Source organism: Copadichromis virginalis, linkage group LG14 (assembly GCF_057382275.1).
Source record: "Copadichromis virginalis isolate Kocher_CV1m ecotype Utaka linkage group LG14, C_Virginalis_male_GT1.1, whole genome shotgun sequence".
Classification (NCBI taxonomy): Eukaryota; Metazoa; Chordata; class Actinopteri; order Cichliformes; family Cichlidae; genus Copadichromis; species Copadichromis virginalis.
The window spans coordinates 31,364,514-31,381,752 of NC_140631.1; the positions used below are offsets into that span (position 1 = coordinate 31,364,514).

General features: G+C 39.9%; 2 protein-coding genes across 3 annotated transcripts in view; one reads left to right on the forward strand and one right to left on the reverse strand.

Moving 5' to 3' along the window:
- slc47a3 (solute carrier family 47 member 3) overlaps window positions 1–8,349 on the forward strand; it is a 22,571-nt gene extending 14,222 nt beyond the window's left edge. Inside the window, exons 9-17 of the mRNA XM_085430429.1 lie at window positions 4,856–4,969; window positions 5,050–5,117; window positions 5,225–5,333; window positions 5,695–5,770; window positions 6,156–6,225; window positions 6,313–6,445; window positions 6,582–6,676; window positions 6,765–6,807; window positions 7,837–8,349. Coding sequence (XP_085286555.1) covers window positions 4,856–4,969; window positions 5,050–5,117; window positions 5,225–5,333; window positions 5,695–5,770; window positions 6,156–6,225; window positions 6,313–6,445; window positions 6,582–6,676; window positions 6,765–6,807; window positions 7,837–8,048 — 920 coding nt within the window. The 3' untranslated portion in view covers window positions 8,049–8,349. The remainder of the gene's footprint in view (window positions 1–4,855; window positions 4,970–5,049; window positions 5,118–5,224; window positions 5,334–5,694; window positions 5,771–6,155; window positions 6,226–6,312; window positions 6,446–6,581; window positions 6,677–6,764; window positions 6,808–7,836) is intronic.
- Window positions 8,025–16,901, reverse strand: LOC146694304 (multidrug and toxin extrusion protein 1-like). 2 transcript variants are annotated; one of them, XM_085430428.1, is made up of 17 exons: window positions 16,747–16,901; window positions 16,300–16,401; window positions 15,997–16,065; window positions 15,749–15,897; window positions 11,432–11,474; window positions 11,291–11,335; window positions 11,073–11,170; window positions 10,889–10,986; window positions 10,690–10,803; window positions 10,531–10,598; window positions 10,300–10,408; window positions 10,140–10,215; window positions 9,960–10,029; window positions 9,737–9,869; window positions 9,544–9,638; window positions 9,324–9,419; window positions 8,025–8,648 (listed from the first exon to the last, which is right to left on the reverse strand). In XM_085430428.1, exons 1-17 carry the CDS (start codon window positions 16,852–16,854, stop codon window positions 8,358–8,360), a joined length of 1,764 nt encoding a protein of 587 aa, XP_085286554.1. In that variant the 5' UTR covers window positions 16,855–16,901; the 3' UTR covers window positions 8,025–8,357. The 2 variants fall into 2 exon arrangements, with proteins under 2 accessions (XP_085286554.1, XP_085286553.1); XM_085430427.1 differs by having other exon boundaries at window positions 9,737–10,029.
- Window positions 16,902–17,239: the final 338 nt, after the last annotated feature.

A 17,239-nucleotide genomic window follows, 5' to 3' on the forward strand; every position in this document is an offset into this window, starting at 1 on the left:
AACCTCACTGATAAAATCAACCTAGTGTCAAGCAAAACCCAAAAATCAACCAAAACTTCACCAGAAGTAGGAATACAGGTACCGTAACTCCTTTTTGCACTGAAACAAAACATGCTGGATTTACTTGATTCAATAGTGGACACTGGTTGCACACAAATGTTTTGCTTTGGCAGAAACTTAAACAACTGAGTTAAATCAACACAACCTTTTCATATTCAGTAAACCTGTGCATGTTGTGTTCATAAAACACGATTGAAACATGTTCAGATGGAGTAAGTTGAGCTCCTGGAATATTTTAATCCTTCAATTCTGTCAGTTTATTTCAACACTATTCAATAACTTTTATCCAAATACTACTTGGTCACTTAAATACTACATGTTGTCTTCATATTGCATGTGGTTCAACAAAGTCTAGATCCTGGTTACCATAAAAATTGAAGGGGTCTACAACAACTACCATCCTCCTATCTTTATCCTGGTTGCAGCAGGGCTGGGAAATAACCCTGAAGTGATAGGTTACCAGGCAGGGTACACCCCGGACAGCCGACCAGTCTATCAGATAGAAACAAACAGCCATTTACCCTTACATTCATGGATAATTTAGAATCATCAATTAACCTAGCTCTAATAACTGCATGGCTTTTTCTCTCACACTAGAAACCAGAATTTCGTACAGATCTTTAAAGCCTGAGGCAATTGTGTTAAATACACGCGAGATGCTTACGTAAATCCAAGGGCTGGCCCCCTTTTTTTTTTCAGTGTGTTCTTCCTTCAATTAAATCTCACTCACAACAATGTGGCGCTCCTAAATAAGGCTCACACCGTTAATTCATCATTTTTACTCTGTACCACTGCTCCTTATCAGGCTGTGTGAAGCACAGTAAACAATTCAGTGGAGGCCTTAAGCCATAAACAGACATCACGCACAGACATTGTTTTCATAACCAAACTGCCTTAGACCCTGTCCCCCAAATCTAGACAAATGCCGTCTGGGTGACATGAAACGCATTTAACCAATAAACAATCAATGGGTTCTTGTTGTAACAGATTCTGTATTTGGATGTTTGTGTGCAGCATTTTGCGTGTCAGCATAAGCATTTGTTAGTAAAGCATTCTTCATTGCACAAGCGTGTGCATGTGTGTGTGTGTGTGGATCACTTCTCAGTGAATTGAATCAGCATTTCGATTTGTGTATGTGTGTGTGTGTCATTTCTCACTCAATCAACGAGTGCATATGTGTTCATGTGTGTGTTTCTCTTCATCCTGAGTCAGTGTATGTAGATGCGTGTGTTGGTGTTCATCACTTTCCTGTTCTGGTGTTCTGGGTAAACCACGGCCTGAAGCGTGCCCTGGGGTCCTGCCCTCCTCCTTTTCAGTCCGTTTGCCTCCGTTGGTGCTGCTGCTCAAAGTTCTGTCCATACTGGTTCTGGCCCCAATTGAGGCAGTCCTTTTCTCCAGTGTCCTGCATCTTCTCCTTGTTCCGCTCCTCCTTAACTTGACCCTTTTGCTTCTGTAGCTCCTTCAGGGCTTGCTCCTGCTGTTGGAGCTTTTTCGTCAGGTTTGGCAACCTCCTGCTCCAGCAAGCTCCGGCCTGATTTCAAGTCCTGTGTCTGGGACTGCAAGCCTGACTGATGGGTTCGATTATCAGCCAGCTCCTCCTGAGCCATGCTCAGTTTCTGCTCTGATGCCTTGAGCTCTTACTGAGGGCAGAAACCTCAGAGTCTTTTCCATACAAGTCAGATTGAAGTCCATTGATGTTTCCCTTACTTTGCTCCACGGCCTTCTGCAGCTCTGCTGTTCGGCTCTTCTCAGAGGTCAGCTCTTGGCCGAGCCCTGACACCTGTGCCTTCAGCTTATTTTCTTCTGGTGCTTTTGTTCATTCTGAGGTGCCTCCTGACCTCAGTTACTCCTCCTGTCTCTGGCACGCCCTTTTTGCTGCCCGATCATCCATGTTGGTCACTGTCCTGCACAGTTTTAATGCAGAGTTGTTAAGGTCAGCATTCTTTTGCTCGGCCTCACTTTTCATCCGGGCTTAATGGGCGTCTCGTCACAGCTCTGTCAGCTGAAGCTGTCTGGAAATCTCCCCCGTGTAGTGAAACGGGCCTTGGATTTAACACTCTCCGTCTCCGCTGCATGAGATCGTTTTCCTGCAGCAGTGTTGACATTTTCAGGTTGTTGTTGTGGGTCCAGCTGCTGTAGCATTTGGTCAGGGTCACATCAAAGATGGTAGAGGAGAGAGCAAAGATGGTAGAGGGGAGAGCAGGAGTCCAGGTCAGCCTCGGCTTTCCGGGCCGATAAAGCAGGCTGTAATCAAGCATAAAGAGAAAAAACAAAACAAAAACAAAACAAAAACAGACGAACAGGAAAATGAGGTTGTGTTGGCTGTGTTATTCAGAGAGGTGAGAAACAACGGGGCCAGGCCCTGTGTCAGCCTTCTCTCCCCCTTTTTTTGTTTTTTCTCACTATATAATCAACTCATAACCCACCAAGTTGACAGGACAACACAGGTACATGTTAAAATTCTTAAGATCATGTTTAAAAGCCCAAAAATGGAATTTTCTTTCATTCAGTAATCACTTGTATTAATCAATCAGCAGAAAACATGTCACAATTTGAATCTTCTAACCACTAAATTTGTCGTGTCATCTTTTTATTTGAAGTTAAGTTGTTGTCCTGCAACCCAGAGAGTTTATTTGTTAGTAGTGGATAAACTTTATCATTTAACAACAGGTGTATGTTAAGTTTCGCTGCTTTAGCCTTGCTGGAAAATCTTCACGTGTTCATGAATGTAAGCTGTTTGTTCATTGCGTGTGTGTGTGTTTGTAGGTGGGTTATTTTGACTTTTTTCTCAAACGAGGCATTTCTCTAACACGTGCCTTTCTTATACATTTCTCTGGTTGTGTGTGTGTTTTTATTTTGTTTCCCAAATTGTGATTTCCCACCTTAAATAACAGCATTCCATGTCTACAGCCAGGAGTTAGAGCTTGCTTGTGAGACACATGGTGCCAATAACAATTCAGCCAAAAACTTGCCTGAAAATTTCCAGCGATGGTAACCGATAACTGGAGGAGAAGATGTCCTTTAAGCTTCTTTTCCGGGTGGGGACAAAGTGAGGTCAAGCTGTAATTTTGAGCCAAAGCTTGGCCTGTCTGTCGTCCCAATTCTGTTAATTTAACCCTTTTGCCGCTGTACTCAGGTTTCCAGAGAGAAATCCACCTGTATTAAAACACTAAAACATTCACTTACTATTTCTTTTCTGACAAGAAAATTCACTGTATTTAGTCATTTATTCGTACTCACTGTGACCACTGCAATTCATGTAAAGAAGATCCCCTATATGTAAAATTTTAATTTGGCACGACCCCAAAATAAGCATGCCTTTTATCTAAGTAGAATGAAATTACTACACCACCTCTAGTGCTAAAATTCGTGCTTGATCACACCCTATATTATGATAAAACTAAAAGTAAATCAAATGTAACTGCCTATATTCTTGAGCTGAACCAAGAGTCACTTAAAAATCTTATAAATCCTGCTTCACACCATAAAACTGAAACAAATCACAGCTGTATTTATCACACAATCTTACTCTGCCGACTGAAGTGCCGGTCTAAATCATGCACGATTTGTCTTTTCTATATCAAAACCCAGCCAAACATCAAACATTCACCCTAGTCATTCAAAACCTTATTTGTAATATTATAATCAGCAAAATCAGCGTTTCAGTTACAGGCATGTATCATTGTTTGCAAATCATAATTATAAAACTCAATAACACGCTAAACAGGAAGCAAAAGTCCTCTGTGCGCTTCACAGCAGCCACCTCATTTGCATGTTCACACACAGTCTAAAAATAGCTCGCAGCGCCGCAGCTGCACGTCACACACAGCCTCATTTCACACAGCTCTGTTATTTTATATTACAAAGACGTCTTATATTTACAATCACTCTCAGGCCTGACAGCTTTAGCACCTACACAATTTTGACAAATTTAAGTTAAGAAAGTCCAACTTTTTTGTAATCAATTAACCAGTATCAGACTCTAACTGTATCTGGCCTAATCTCTAAAATCCCTAACTCAATTTAACTGTGTCCAAAAAAGCGCAGATACCGTTCAACACAGTAAGGAGACTCTAACTCCTTGCTTATTCCAGGATGCCCTGTACCCCACAGTCAAGCCAAACTGAACTAACCCTGTTCGCCAACAGACAGCATCAGATCTTAAAATGGTGGAGCATTGATCAACCTCTTATAGCCTCTAGTGGCCCCCACCTAATCATAAAAGCCTAAACATTCACATTCTTTCTCTCACACAGCGCCTAAGCTACGACCTTGGCTCCCTGTTTATCTGCTCCTGCTGAGATGGGGCAGAAAACTCCAGCATGTTCTGTTCTCTTCTAATCAGACAAATAAGGCGATGACTTTCTGCGAACAGTATTTCTTATAACTCAGCAGTATAATGCATCATAAAACAATATCATTCATTCACAATAAATCAGCAGTCTAATGTAATGCAAATCAGTTTAACAAATGCAATAGTTATCACCTTCTTCTAATTCAGGAGAATAATGCAAACTAAAACTACATAATAATTCACAATCTTTAATTAGGGGTATAACATGGCATAAAATAATATTATAATCCCACACTATAGAACTGGAAATTAGCGTATTGAGATTTGCTTTAAATCATGTGGTAGAAAAGCAGGTTGACAAATGATTTATTGGTTTATTATATGACTACTATTTGTTTTGAGAGAATTTTTAAAGTATTTTATTTCTTTTGCTTTTGTATGCACTTTAATTTAAATATACATTTGGAATTGCTAACATCTACTTTATAAACACTTACGTAGGTTGGTCTCGAGAGTGCCTCCAGGACTGGGGCTCATACATCCACCTGGCTGTCCCTGGCATGGTCATGCTATGTGTTGAATGGTGGACATATGAGATTGGAGGCTTTCTAGCAGGTAATGCCACAGGCCACTTTGGGATGCCTTTGACTGTAGAAAAGCAGCTCTGAAATCTATCCGCTGTCTGTCATTGACAGGTCTCATAAATGAAGTGGAACTCGGAGCTCAGTCAGTTGTGTATCAACTGGCAAATGTTGCATACATGGTGAGCCCTTTTGATGTGAACAAACCCTCTGCACTGCCAAAAAACTTTATTCATAAAGAATTTTCTCATTTTACATCCATCCAATGTAACAACCTTTTTATTTTTAGTTCCCTTTGGGTTTCAGCATAGCGGGCAGTGTAAGAGTTGGAAATGCTTTGGGAGGTGGAGAAACGGAGCAGGCCAAGCTGTCTGCTAAGATGTCAATGTTCTGTGCAGGTCAGAATGCATCAATGTTTATTTCTTTGCCGTGTGTTTTGTTTTTGTTTTTGTTAGTTTTTTGTCTAATATTCATTTGAAAATATTTTAAAGACAGTCAATTAAAGGTAATTAATTACATAATTTAATGTTGCATAATTCCAATTTTGCTCTCCAGAAGGAAGCACAAAAGTAGCTTAGAAATTTTAAACAGTCTCCGTAATTATAAATGTTAGCAGAAAGCGTGAATATTTTCACTTCTCTTTACCTACCTATGATGTGCCCTCGAGAAAGGGTTTCGATCCTATAAGGAAAAAGACTGTTAAGGCATGTTGCTCCCGAAAAAGGTAAATCTTTAATTATATTTCTGTCTTTACTGCAGTGTCAGTGTCTATATGTTTGTCAACTCTCATCGGGAGCCTAAAGGACCACATCTCTTATGTTTTTACATATGATGAGTGCGTATATAATTTTATGTTTTTTTTGTTTGTTTTATAAATCGCAGCAGTTGTTACTTTAAAAGAAAAAAGGAAGGAAATACCAGCATGGGTTACACTTACACATGCAATTTCAGTATCAAGTCTAGGGGAGATAGCAGGCCTCATAAACGACCTTTTACCCTTACATAAGTTACTGTCATCCTTCGCTTACATAATCTCTCTTATACTGAATAGACACAAAGGTTTATGGTAGCTGCACTCAGCTGTGCTGATAATTATTTACATATTTCCTGTTCCTAAGACAGCATAATTGTATAATGTTGCACAAGGCTCAAATTACACAAAAACATGTGTTTACAAACTCACCAGTCTCACTTTAAAAATTTAGACTCTCTTCTTTCAGACAAATCAGGCAAAGGGTTTCAGATGTCCTATCTTTTTATGCTCCTTTCATTCTACTCGATGCAACATCTGTGAGTATCTGCCATACCCCAGAAACATCCCATAAAGTATGTGTTTGTGGGTACTTAACCATGTCTTTATCCTTTTTGCGTCACTAGGCTGCCGTGTGTGGCATAATAAGAGGAGCAGGCAAACAGAGAGTTGGAGCTATTTGCAATATTTTGGGATATTATGGTGTTGGCTTTCCGATTGGAGTGTCACTGATGTTTGCAGCCAAATTAGGAATCATGGGTGAGATGTTTTCAACCATCAGCTGTTTGTATCCATGTTATTTTTGTCCCTACAGTTCTTTTTTTCATTTGATTTCTACCACAGCATCAACATCTCCTTCCTCCTCTTAAAGAAAAACATGTTTTGTTTTCCTCAGGTCTGTGGACAGGCTTGTTAACCTGTGTGTTCCTGCAATGCTTATTCCTGATTTTCTATCTAATCAGAATGAACTGGAAAAATGTCACAGTTGAGGTTTGTGTTTAAGGATAAATATTTAATTTTCAGTAGTTTTCGGCTGTCTCTTTATGATTAAAGGATCACGCATTGATTCGTCTTGCAGGCTCAGATCAGAGCAGGAGTGCATGTAAGCTCCACAGACACAGGTAAGGGACAGTTTTCACAAATTATTTAATTTGGCTGAAAAGTGTTTATCCTGTTCATCACGAGAAACAAAACAGTTCTGTGTGGAAGTAGAACATACAGAGTTTAAAAGATACCTTTAGAAGAATATTTAATGAATCTTGTTTGTGTATTTGAATAATGTATCTACATTATTCAAAAAGATTTTACAGACTGTTGTGTCCCCAAATCTTCAATAACCACATTGTGGACCCAAAAATGACGCAGGACAAATTTGTCGCAAAACCTGCGACAAATGTATCCTGCGCCACCAGAAATGAATTATGTTGTTTTTAGTTTGATTATTGCAACAATGTCTCCATATGTATGTGCAAACTACCTTTGTCATATTCAAGCCACAATAAAATGTGTTGAGTGCGGAAAGGTTAGGACAGCATTATGTCACCAGTAACTTCTTTAATATTAAACAAAGGCTAAAATCTTTTCCTACCTTCACTTCACCAAGTGGTGTGACTTACAATTTATCTTTGACAATAATCCTAAAAGTGTCATGCTTTAGTTGCTGTAGACAGGGTAAACTAAAAAAGCACAATCTACATGTAGAAGTAAATACATTTAACACTTTTAAAGGTCTATAACATATTTTATAGCTATTTTATTATTGTTGTCATTTTGATATGTTTGTATGTAGTAAGTGTCCTTACTACTTTTTTTTTAATCATGCATGGTCTAAAAGTATGAAATGTTCAAAGTCCAAATTTTTGTCTGCAAATTGGTATTTGCTAAACAATCAGAAACCAAGATCTTCATCTTTTTTAAATGTCCTTTAACATCTTTAACTTCACAATCTATGGCAACACTAAAAAAGCACTCAGTTGGATCAGCAGATAGAACCATAAAAAAAACTAACAAACAAAAAACAATTCAGAGATTTTAGATATTGATTATACAGCAATTAATATAGAAAACTTCCAAACTGTGAACAATATTTTGAATAACAATTATAATTTCATGATCCCTAACATGGAACATTTGCATATATTTATGTCCAGGTACCCAACTAGAAGACTCTGGTAACTCAGTGGGTCAAGCAGACACCATTGATCTGATGGATGTTCAGGTGGAAACAACAGTGAGGACAGCTGAAGGAGAGCTCTCTTTCAGGACTCTGGTTCTGCGTAGAGGCTTGGCTCTAGCTTTCATGTTGTTCATCTTGGCTGTTGGTATTATTTTGAACCTACTTATCACCAACTTGGCTACCTGAACATGAGTAATGTCTGTCTCGTTCAGGGAAATAACTCCAGTGCTGCTTTTCTGGGAGGTCTCAGCAATATGCTAGCATTTGCATTACAAAGCAGACAGTAACGGATGGCACAAGCAGGCACAAAGGCAGACGAGCAGGAAATGAATGAATGGTCTCTTGATTAATCAATGAACGAGCATTATATTTGCCTGTGTTCAGTCTACAACACCTTGCAGAGACAAACAAATCAAACTAAAACTGGTTTGAGAAGGCAACATCAGATTTTCTGTTCTTACAACATTAAACAAAATCATTGCAGTTATCTATTGTTCACTCTGACTCTTCATCTGGCACCAACATGGTGGAGAAAATTTGATCAGGAGTATATGTAGTGTTGATCGAGTCCACAGTAGAGTTGGTCTCGGGCAAAGGCACAAGGAAGTGAACACCTGCTCCCACAGCAAGAAGTGCAACTGCAGCAAACATAATGAGGCCTCGCCTGAGGATCAGTTGGGTGATGGAGAGGCGGCTGCCCTTCAGCTTCTGTGTCACATCTCGATCCTGCACCACAGTGCCCCTGTCTTGGCACTCAGTGCTCACAGACATATAGCCATCCATCAGCTAGGAAAAATGAAACAAAAACACCAGCAGGTTGGTCACACTGCTGTGGTCATAACCTGTGTGCATGAAGTATCTGTATGAAGGACGTGCTGTGCTCACTGCAATCATGCAGAGCAAAGAAAAGGGAAAAAAAAACATCTGCAATCAATCCAGCATATAGAAGTGTGAAAACTGAGCTTTTAGCACATAGGGGTTACTAACTCTTTGAAAATCTGGCCATGTTGAATATGAGCATCCACCACTGCAATAGTATATAGTACTCTGCGAAAATCTAATTTCTCCACTTTTTAAAAATATTTTGCTGGGAAAATGGGTACAGATACAATTTAAAATCCATTCTTTGCTAATTTAGCTGTTATGTTGACACAAGACTAAAAAAAGTTTCCTTTTAAAGCTTCCATGATTCATAGGTAAGTGCAAAGTGACTTAGCAAATACAAGGAAATCATTCCTCTGAAAATGGCCATGTACAAGGACTGAAATGAGTAGAAAAGCAAGTCATGTCAAAAGAGCAAAGGGTGGCTCAGGACTTTTGCACAGTACTATATATATATGTCAGTAATGGAAGAAAACATAATATAAATGTAATCAAGAACGGTTTAAGAAAAACAAAACTATGTCAAGAAATTTAGATTAATTGTTGCTATTGCTGACTTTAACTGTTACATAGACTCACATTACTTGATGTTTGATCTTGGGTGCTGGTTTCCACAGTGCCTGTCACGGGAGCTCTTCCTAATAACGAAGGATTTTTCTGAGCCCGTTTCACAGCCTGTAAATATGAAAAGTCAGTGTAAGCAATAGATTCATTAATATTTTTTGGGTCTTGGAAGCTAAGTATAAACTGATCTTCAATTTGAGGCACAGTATCTTTATTGGTTGTTTTCATATGATACCTCCTCAGTGATTTGTTCCCAGTTCAGCTTAAAGATGACAATAATGTAGAAGGTAGATTGTAAAATGACACAAACAAGCAGTCCAAGCCAGAAACCTGCAGAGAAAATGACAAATTACTTAAGTGCAAGGCAAGCTTCACTTTAAAAGCTCATTTTAGTAAATTACAAAAAAAGCATCACTTTGTGCAATTACCCAACACTCTTAGTTTTGCAACGAATGTCAACGTGATACTTAGAGAAAGCCCTATGCAGTAGTATCCAATGAAATTAGCCACAGCTGGAATCTTCTGTTTCCCTGTGCCTAAGAAAATGCCCGTGCACACACACTTGGATGAAACAGAGATAAACTTTATATTAGATTTACTTGTCATGCTTTTAGGAGCATACACGCGCTGCCAAGTGTAACTAAAACTCACCACGAGACCATCAAAGAACTGAAGGAAACAGTAAGCATTCATCAGCTGTGAGACCAGACCTATGATCTTCCTGAAAGAAAAGGTTTAATTAAGGTTTTGCACATCCTTGCCAATCTTTGAATGCAACAACAGTGTTTAGGAATATTACTGTTAGTGAAATGTGAATGCAGCTGAACTCACTCATCTGATGTGAAGATGAAGCCAATCACTGTTTTGACGGAGCCAAGGACAAGGCCTTCTACAACTGCAATGCTACCTAGAAAACAAGAGCTCCAAAATCTGTATAACGGTAATAAAGTTATGGGAAACGAATATAAATCACGATACATTTCTAACTGACCTGCAAGAGTAAGGGACATCTTGCTAGTTAGGAGTGCTCTGCCGGTGTCTCCTGCACCAAGAGCATTACCCACCCGGGCACATGCCGCAGCTTGAATACCAAGAGGGAACTATGGATTCATTATTATGAAAAAAGTATAGGAGAAAATTTGCTCTCAGGTGGTTCAAAGCAACCAAAGAAATATTTTAAAGGGAGAATTTAATTCTCTGATTTGTAGTGATTAAACCTTACCATATATGTTATGACAGTCACCATCATGACAGCGTGCTGGGCTGCCAGCTCATTTTCACTCAGCATTCCTGATTGTTACAGACAAAGAAGAAAGAGCAGGCATGATTCAAATATTTTTAGATTGTCTATGATCATCTAAAAGGAAAAAAAAAGGATTACCTGCAAAGAATCCCCCAAACTCATAAACCCACCACTCAAAGCATTTCATTAATGTACTGGGAATAGCCAGCTTCATGTAGGAGCCCCAGTCCTGCAGTGATTCCACAGACCAGCCTGCAGGGGGAGAGAGACGCTCATTTATATAAAACTAGGGAAAAGAAGAAGATGGTGCATGAGATCATCACTGTTCTCAGTATACCTCCCCATGTTGTTACATGAAGCCTCTTCCACAAAATGTAAGCAAACAGAAAAGTACAGATGTAAATCTGAGACAGAGTATTTGCAGCTGCAGAGCCACTGCAAGACATTTGGGTTGATATCAGTGTTAAATTCTTTTATTCAGAATTAAAGCATTAAAGTGATATGAGTGTGAGTTCGCATACCTAACACCCAGATCCAGCCAGTGAATAAAAATATAGTTTGTCACCACATTTGCAATGTTTGCCAGAGCAGCACTATACATTTGTGGCAGTATGATTCCCTGAGAATACAAAATGTAGTCAGCGTGATTACATTTCCTTTTCCACCAAAATTGTAATTAGTTTTAGAAACATTTACGATATCTGTAAAACCAGTACGGGATCGGAATAGAGAAATGGACCTGGTTCTGCAGGTAAGACACCTGAAGATGATGTAGAAACATTGCCTATGGAAGAATAATAAATTATTGCACAGCACAAAAAACGTCAAACATTGGTTTTGAATGTTTGTATAAAGGTTAAGGAGAAAAGCAGCGACTCACTGGCACAGCAGGCAGGAAGGCAGTGATATACAGCTGGGCTATTCTGAAAGCAAGAAGTGCATGTGAGTACATCTAGTACATTTTACATTTTAGTTTATATGTATTCATAAAGGCCTTTTCAAAATAAAGTTGTACTGAACTACACAAACAACTAAAAATAAATAATTTCAGTAGAAACAAAAGCAATTTCAAATTGAAGAGAAACCAGTACTCATGCAATCTTGCTCATTAAAGAAGTTGCTTTGGTCAGTAAGACATTAGTGGGTTTAAAAAGCCAAAAAGTAAAAATGCATTTAGAAGAAGCCTGAGGTCATTAGGCAGAGGCATCAGGCATGTCTGAATATTTCAGGCAGCAGGAAGTTTCATATGGATACAGCAGCTTAGATATGCAGACAGGTGCTTAACAAAGTTAGGCTTCAAAAATGAGCCGTAAAATCATTTCTAAGGCTAACAGGTAGGAAGTGAAGAGCTGTAAAGACTGATTTCATCTGGTCACTTATTTTGCTATCTGTTAAAAGCCTGTCAGCTGCAGTTTGAATTATTTGTATCTTATTTATGTTATGACGATGAATAAAGTGCATTACAGTGGTCAAGTCCAGAGGACATAAAAGCATGGATGACCTTAACCAAAATGAGATAGGAATGATATCTGCCTAAGCGGAATGAAACAGGACTGCATAACTTTAAACACCTGCATATAAAAGAGAGAGCTTGGACCCAAAATTACCCCAGGTTATGAGTCTCTCTCCAGACATTTTTAAATACTGTAGGAGACCCAGATTAGAAAAAAGATCAAAAGTGCTGCTAGTGCTGGGGGACGAGGGTGTAATTATAATTACTTCAAGTTTATGATCATTCAGGTTTAGAATGTTTTTAGACATCCAGTTCCTAATTCAGCTAGACGGGACCTAATATGTGAGACATCAGCGGTAACAGATTATAGGACATTTGTGCCTGCATAGCAGTGAAAATCAACTCCATCCATTTGAATGAGAAGATGAGGCTTTGTCAGTCATTACTGAAAATTACTTGTTTGATAGACCTGACATAAACCAATCCAGCGTCACATCACTGATACCAGCACTGTTCTTTAGACTGACTGAATTAAATGTTCTGGTCCACAATATGCAAGGCTGAGATGAGGTCAGGGAGAATGAAAATAGAGAAGAGCACACAGTCAGCAGCAGATTGTTTGAGACCTTAACAAGAGCAGTTTGAGCATAGCTAGTGAAGCTCCTAAGACATATTTGGTAATTCCTTGAATAAAGCAAAAAGGTAATCAGAATGACTGTGATCGATGTTCCCTCTAAGCTGCGCGCGTGCGCAATTGCGCTCTGCTGGCATGGTCTCTGCGCACAGAAAATCTGTGTTGCGCACAAAAAAAAATCTAACCTGAATTGAAATTACAATTAAAACTTAAACAATTCTGTTTTGCGGTGTTAGTCAGTAAGTGACTGGCTGCTCCCGTATGGAATTAGAACGATGCCACCTTATCCCATAGGCCAGCCAATAATGCGATTCACATTCGTATATACGCAGCTAATGAACGTCGTTGACAGGCTATGACAGCGTCCTTATGTGCCGACACTGGTGTTTTAGCTAGCAAAGCGCCGTGGCTGATGTGGAGTGAAGCCACGTTAATGACAACGTGCACAACCATTGGAGATGTGAGCAGGACAGACGGAACAACTGACAGAAAAAGTGTGAACTTTATACCAGTTTTTAAATTGTGTTGATGGGCCACGTAAAACCAGAGTTATGATAAAAATAATCAAAAAATGATATGGCAACATGGCATTTAGTTGTTTAGGAAGGGGGCAAGTTTTAGGAATGGCGGCGGTGTTTTAAGATGTGAGAGATTTGCGACGTTTAGCGCAAATCTTGTGTAGTTAGTGTGTAGTGTAGTCAATAGTTTTGTTGTGTGTGTCAGAACAATGAGACGACTACTGAATGTTACAGGTGTTACAGGAGTGATACATCTCCTGTTGTCAGGCCTGCAGGTATCAGGCTGTTGTTCTCCTTTATCTCATAGTGGACAGAAATTATTTTTTGGAGTGACACAAATAATTTGTGTGGCATCAGATTTGATGCAGAACAGCTGATTGTTCTGTAAATGGTTTGAAATGTTTATTTTAAAAAATGCCTTGGTTGCATTTTTAGGTAAACAGCTGCAAAAAACTTTGTTGTTTGCATAACTCAGTAACTTTTTTTGAAGAAGTAACTATTTAATTAACTGCCCAACATTGGTCATTATATACTGTATTTTGCAGACAGAGAGTTACAGGACTCTCTCCCAGACCACAGACTCATACTCATAATCAGCTGGTCAAGTTACTTGAAAAAAGTAATCAGTAACTAATTACTGATTACTTACTTAAAAGTAATCGGATTACAGTAACGCGTTACTGCCCATCTCTGCTCATAATACAAGTCAGAGCTTTATATATATACACTCAACAAAAATATAAACGCAACACCTTTGTTACTGCTCCCATTCCCCATGGAATGGACGTAGAGACCTAAAATTCATTCCAGATACACAATATAACCATCCCTCCCAAACAGTGGTCACAAATCAGTCCAAATGTGTGGTAGTGGGCACATCTGCTATATTGAGATAATCCATCCCACCTCACAGGTGTGCCACATCAGGATGCTGATCTGACATCATGAGTAGTGCACAGGTGTACCTCAGACTGCCCACAACAAAAGGCCACCCTGGAATGTGCAGTTTTTTGCGCTATTAGAGGTCTGGGGACCCAGAACTGGTCAGTATCTGGTGTGACCACCATTTGCCTCATGCAGTGCAACACATCGTCGCATGGAGTCTATCAGATTGTCAGTTGTGGCCTGTGGAATGTTGGTCCACTCCACTTCAATGGCTGTGCGAGGTTGTTGGATATTCGTGGGAACTGGTACACGCTGTCGTATACGCCGGTCAAGCACATCCCGAACATGCTCAATGGGTGACATGTCCGGTGAGTATGCTGGCCATGCAAGAACTGGGACATTCTCAGCTGCCATCTGCCCTGAACAATGTGAACCATGATTCATCCGTGAAGCGCACACCTCCCCAACGTGCCAGACGCCATCGAATGTGAGCATTTGCCCACACAAGTCTGTTACGGCGACGAGCTGGAGTCAGGTCAAGACCCCGATGAGGACGACGGGCATGCAGTTGAGCGTCCCTGAGACGGTTTCTGACAGTTTGTGCAGAAATTGTTTGGTTGTGCAAACCAATTGTTCCAGCAGCTGTCTGGGTGGCTGGTCTCAGACGATCTTGGAGGTGAACCTGCTGGATGTGGAGGTCCTGGGCTGGTGTGGTTACACGAGGTCTGCGGTTGTGAGGCCGGTTGGATGTGCTGCCATATTCTCTGAAACGCCTGTGGAGACGGCTTATGGTTGAGAAATGAACATTCAATGCACGGGCAACAGATCTGGTTGACATTCCTGCTGTCAGCATGCCAATTGCACGCTCCCTCATTGCTTGTGGCATCTGTGGCATTTTGCTGTGAGACAAAACTGCACATTCCAGGGTGGCCTTTTGTTGTGGGCAGTCTGAGGTACACCTGTGCACTACTCATGATGTCAGATCAGCATCCTGATGTGGCACACCTGTGAGGTGGGATGGATTATCTCAATATGGCAGATGTGCCCACTACCACACATTTGGACTGATTTGTGACCACTGTTTGGGAGGGATGGTTATATTGTGTATCTGGAATGAATTTTAGGTCTCTACGTCCATCCCATGGGGAATGGGAGCAGTAACAAAGGTGTTGCGTTTATATTTTTGTTGAGTGTATATAAAAAAAGAAAGTTGTGTTTTCAAAATTTGAGTTCAAGTTATTTTTACTTCCAATAGTTTTAACATACTACACAGGTCATGAACAAGATTTTTTTTAATTTTCATTGTATGTGGGCTAAAGCAGTTAATTAAAAGTAGTCTAACATAAATGCTGCAATTTGATTATTTTAGTAAACCATGTAGCTTGGATGGATTCGATGCTGGCGTGACCACAGTGCTCACGTCTGCTGTTGCTCACAGTGGTCCAAGGGACCGCTCAGGGAGTTTGTGTTCGCTCAGACGCATGAAAAATTAGAGGGAACATTGGTTCAGTTTTATACGATTAGTTGAGATCATTTTGACATTCACTTAATTTGTATTGTGATTCTGTTTAGTGAATCTTTGGCAACCAGAAATGGTTTTAATGCACAGATGTTATTCCTGAGAAGATCAGGTTTCATGTTTAAATGTACCCATATCTATGCCAGTTGTATCAATAATATTACTGTATATTTGCTGCTGTTAGTTACCTGGCCACCTCAGGGTTCTGGCCCACACATAATAGGATGGCCTGAGCATTAATGAGGAGACCCCAGCAAGGCAGACAGAACAACAAGAGGATGATTATGCCCCGCTGAAGGATCACGCCCACCCGGAGTAGATTTTTAGCACCAAAAGTCTGTCAGGATAATGAACATTTTAAAGATGGCAGCAAGAAAAAAGGGAAAGCAAAAAATTCCAGTGTATGATAGCATCATGTTGACTTGGTTTTACAGACCTGAGACACCAAAGTATCACATGCCAGTCCCAGACCAAATCCTGTTGCTGCAGTGGTAATATTAATTGTCTGAAATGAATGCAAACTATTATAAGCAAAACTTGAGTGATTATTAAGAGCAAGTGTCAAGTGCTTAGCATAGATTAAATCATAAGTGTTGTTGACGAGTGATTACGAGACAATTATCTTGCTGACTTAAGTAACAATTCCTTTTCTTCCATCAGCATCCTCGTAATTACTTCTTCATTTAATCCATTTTTCGAGTAAGCTTCAAAACATCAGTGGAGCATACAGATGACTTACAGCAGAAGCTAATCCATAGCCAGCCATCACGTCATTTCCCAGACGGCCACAGAACATTGTAACCACAAACGGAAGCATGTAATTGAGGATTCGAGAGAGCAGCTAGAAAGACAAATACCAAAAATGTTGCAGGAGTGATACCACTATTACATGACAAGTAATTTAAAAATAAACCATTACATACTGCAACTAATTATCGTGGTACACAGATTTCCTGACAAGTTTATTTCCTGCAGTTTGCAGTCATTATTCAGCGAGTAAAAAGTGCCAAATATTGTTTCAGTTTTATTGTCACATCTGTGAAAGTGTGTTTTCCTGACATCTTAAACTTTTTTTAAAAACAGAAAGACTGTCATCAGTCTTCTGTTGTATCATCAGCAAGGATAATCTCCATCTACGTGGTCTGTTAAAGAAAGATCATGGCACGTGAGCAATCCCAGTACTTACCAGAGGACCTGTCATCTTCAGGATGTGGTACAGTTCCTCTCTGTGTGCCACAGGAACCCTGTGGCACACCCGTCTACAACAAAAACGTTTGCCGCTGGACCTCTCCATGTCTGCAGCCCCAGATGCTAATGTATGTTCTTCCACTAAAACCTTTCTCTATACTCTCACACAGTCATCTTAGTTGCACTCCAGGATGCTGCAAAGGATGCAGCCACAGCTGCCTTGGAGCAAAACAAAGTCCAGCTGAAACAACACAGATTGTGAGAAGGAAGAGAGAAACACTCAGCAACCACAACAAAGGCAAAGATGGGGGTGAGGACTTGAAAGCAAGAATGTTTTGATCTGGGTGATTAAACGTGTGTAAAACACAAGTAACTACCTCTAGTTGTGGTCAGCTGAGGAAATTTTACAAAAATAATAACATCAGGATTTTAGAACTGCAAAGATCAAACATTTGCACAATGGTAGACCAAAAAAAGGCCATTGTTGGAGA

Bases quoted from the DNA above. Each gene is read 5' to 3' on its own strand.
- LOC146694304 (XM_085430427.1), bottom strand. From the start codon at position 16,854: ATGGAGAGGTCCAGCGGCAAACGTTTTTGTTGTAGACGGGTGTGCCAC. The intron at 9,639-9,736 runs GTAATTGCACAA...TTTTCTCTGCAG, and splicing joins TGCAAAACTAAGAGTGTTGG to GTTTCTGGCTTGGACTGCTT. The intron at 9,420-9,543 runs GTATCATATGAA...TCATATTTACAG, and splicing joins GGGAACAAATCACTGAGGAG to GCTGTGAAACGGGCTCAGAA.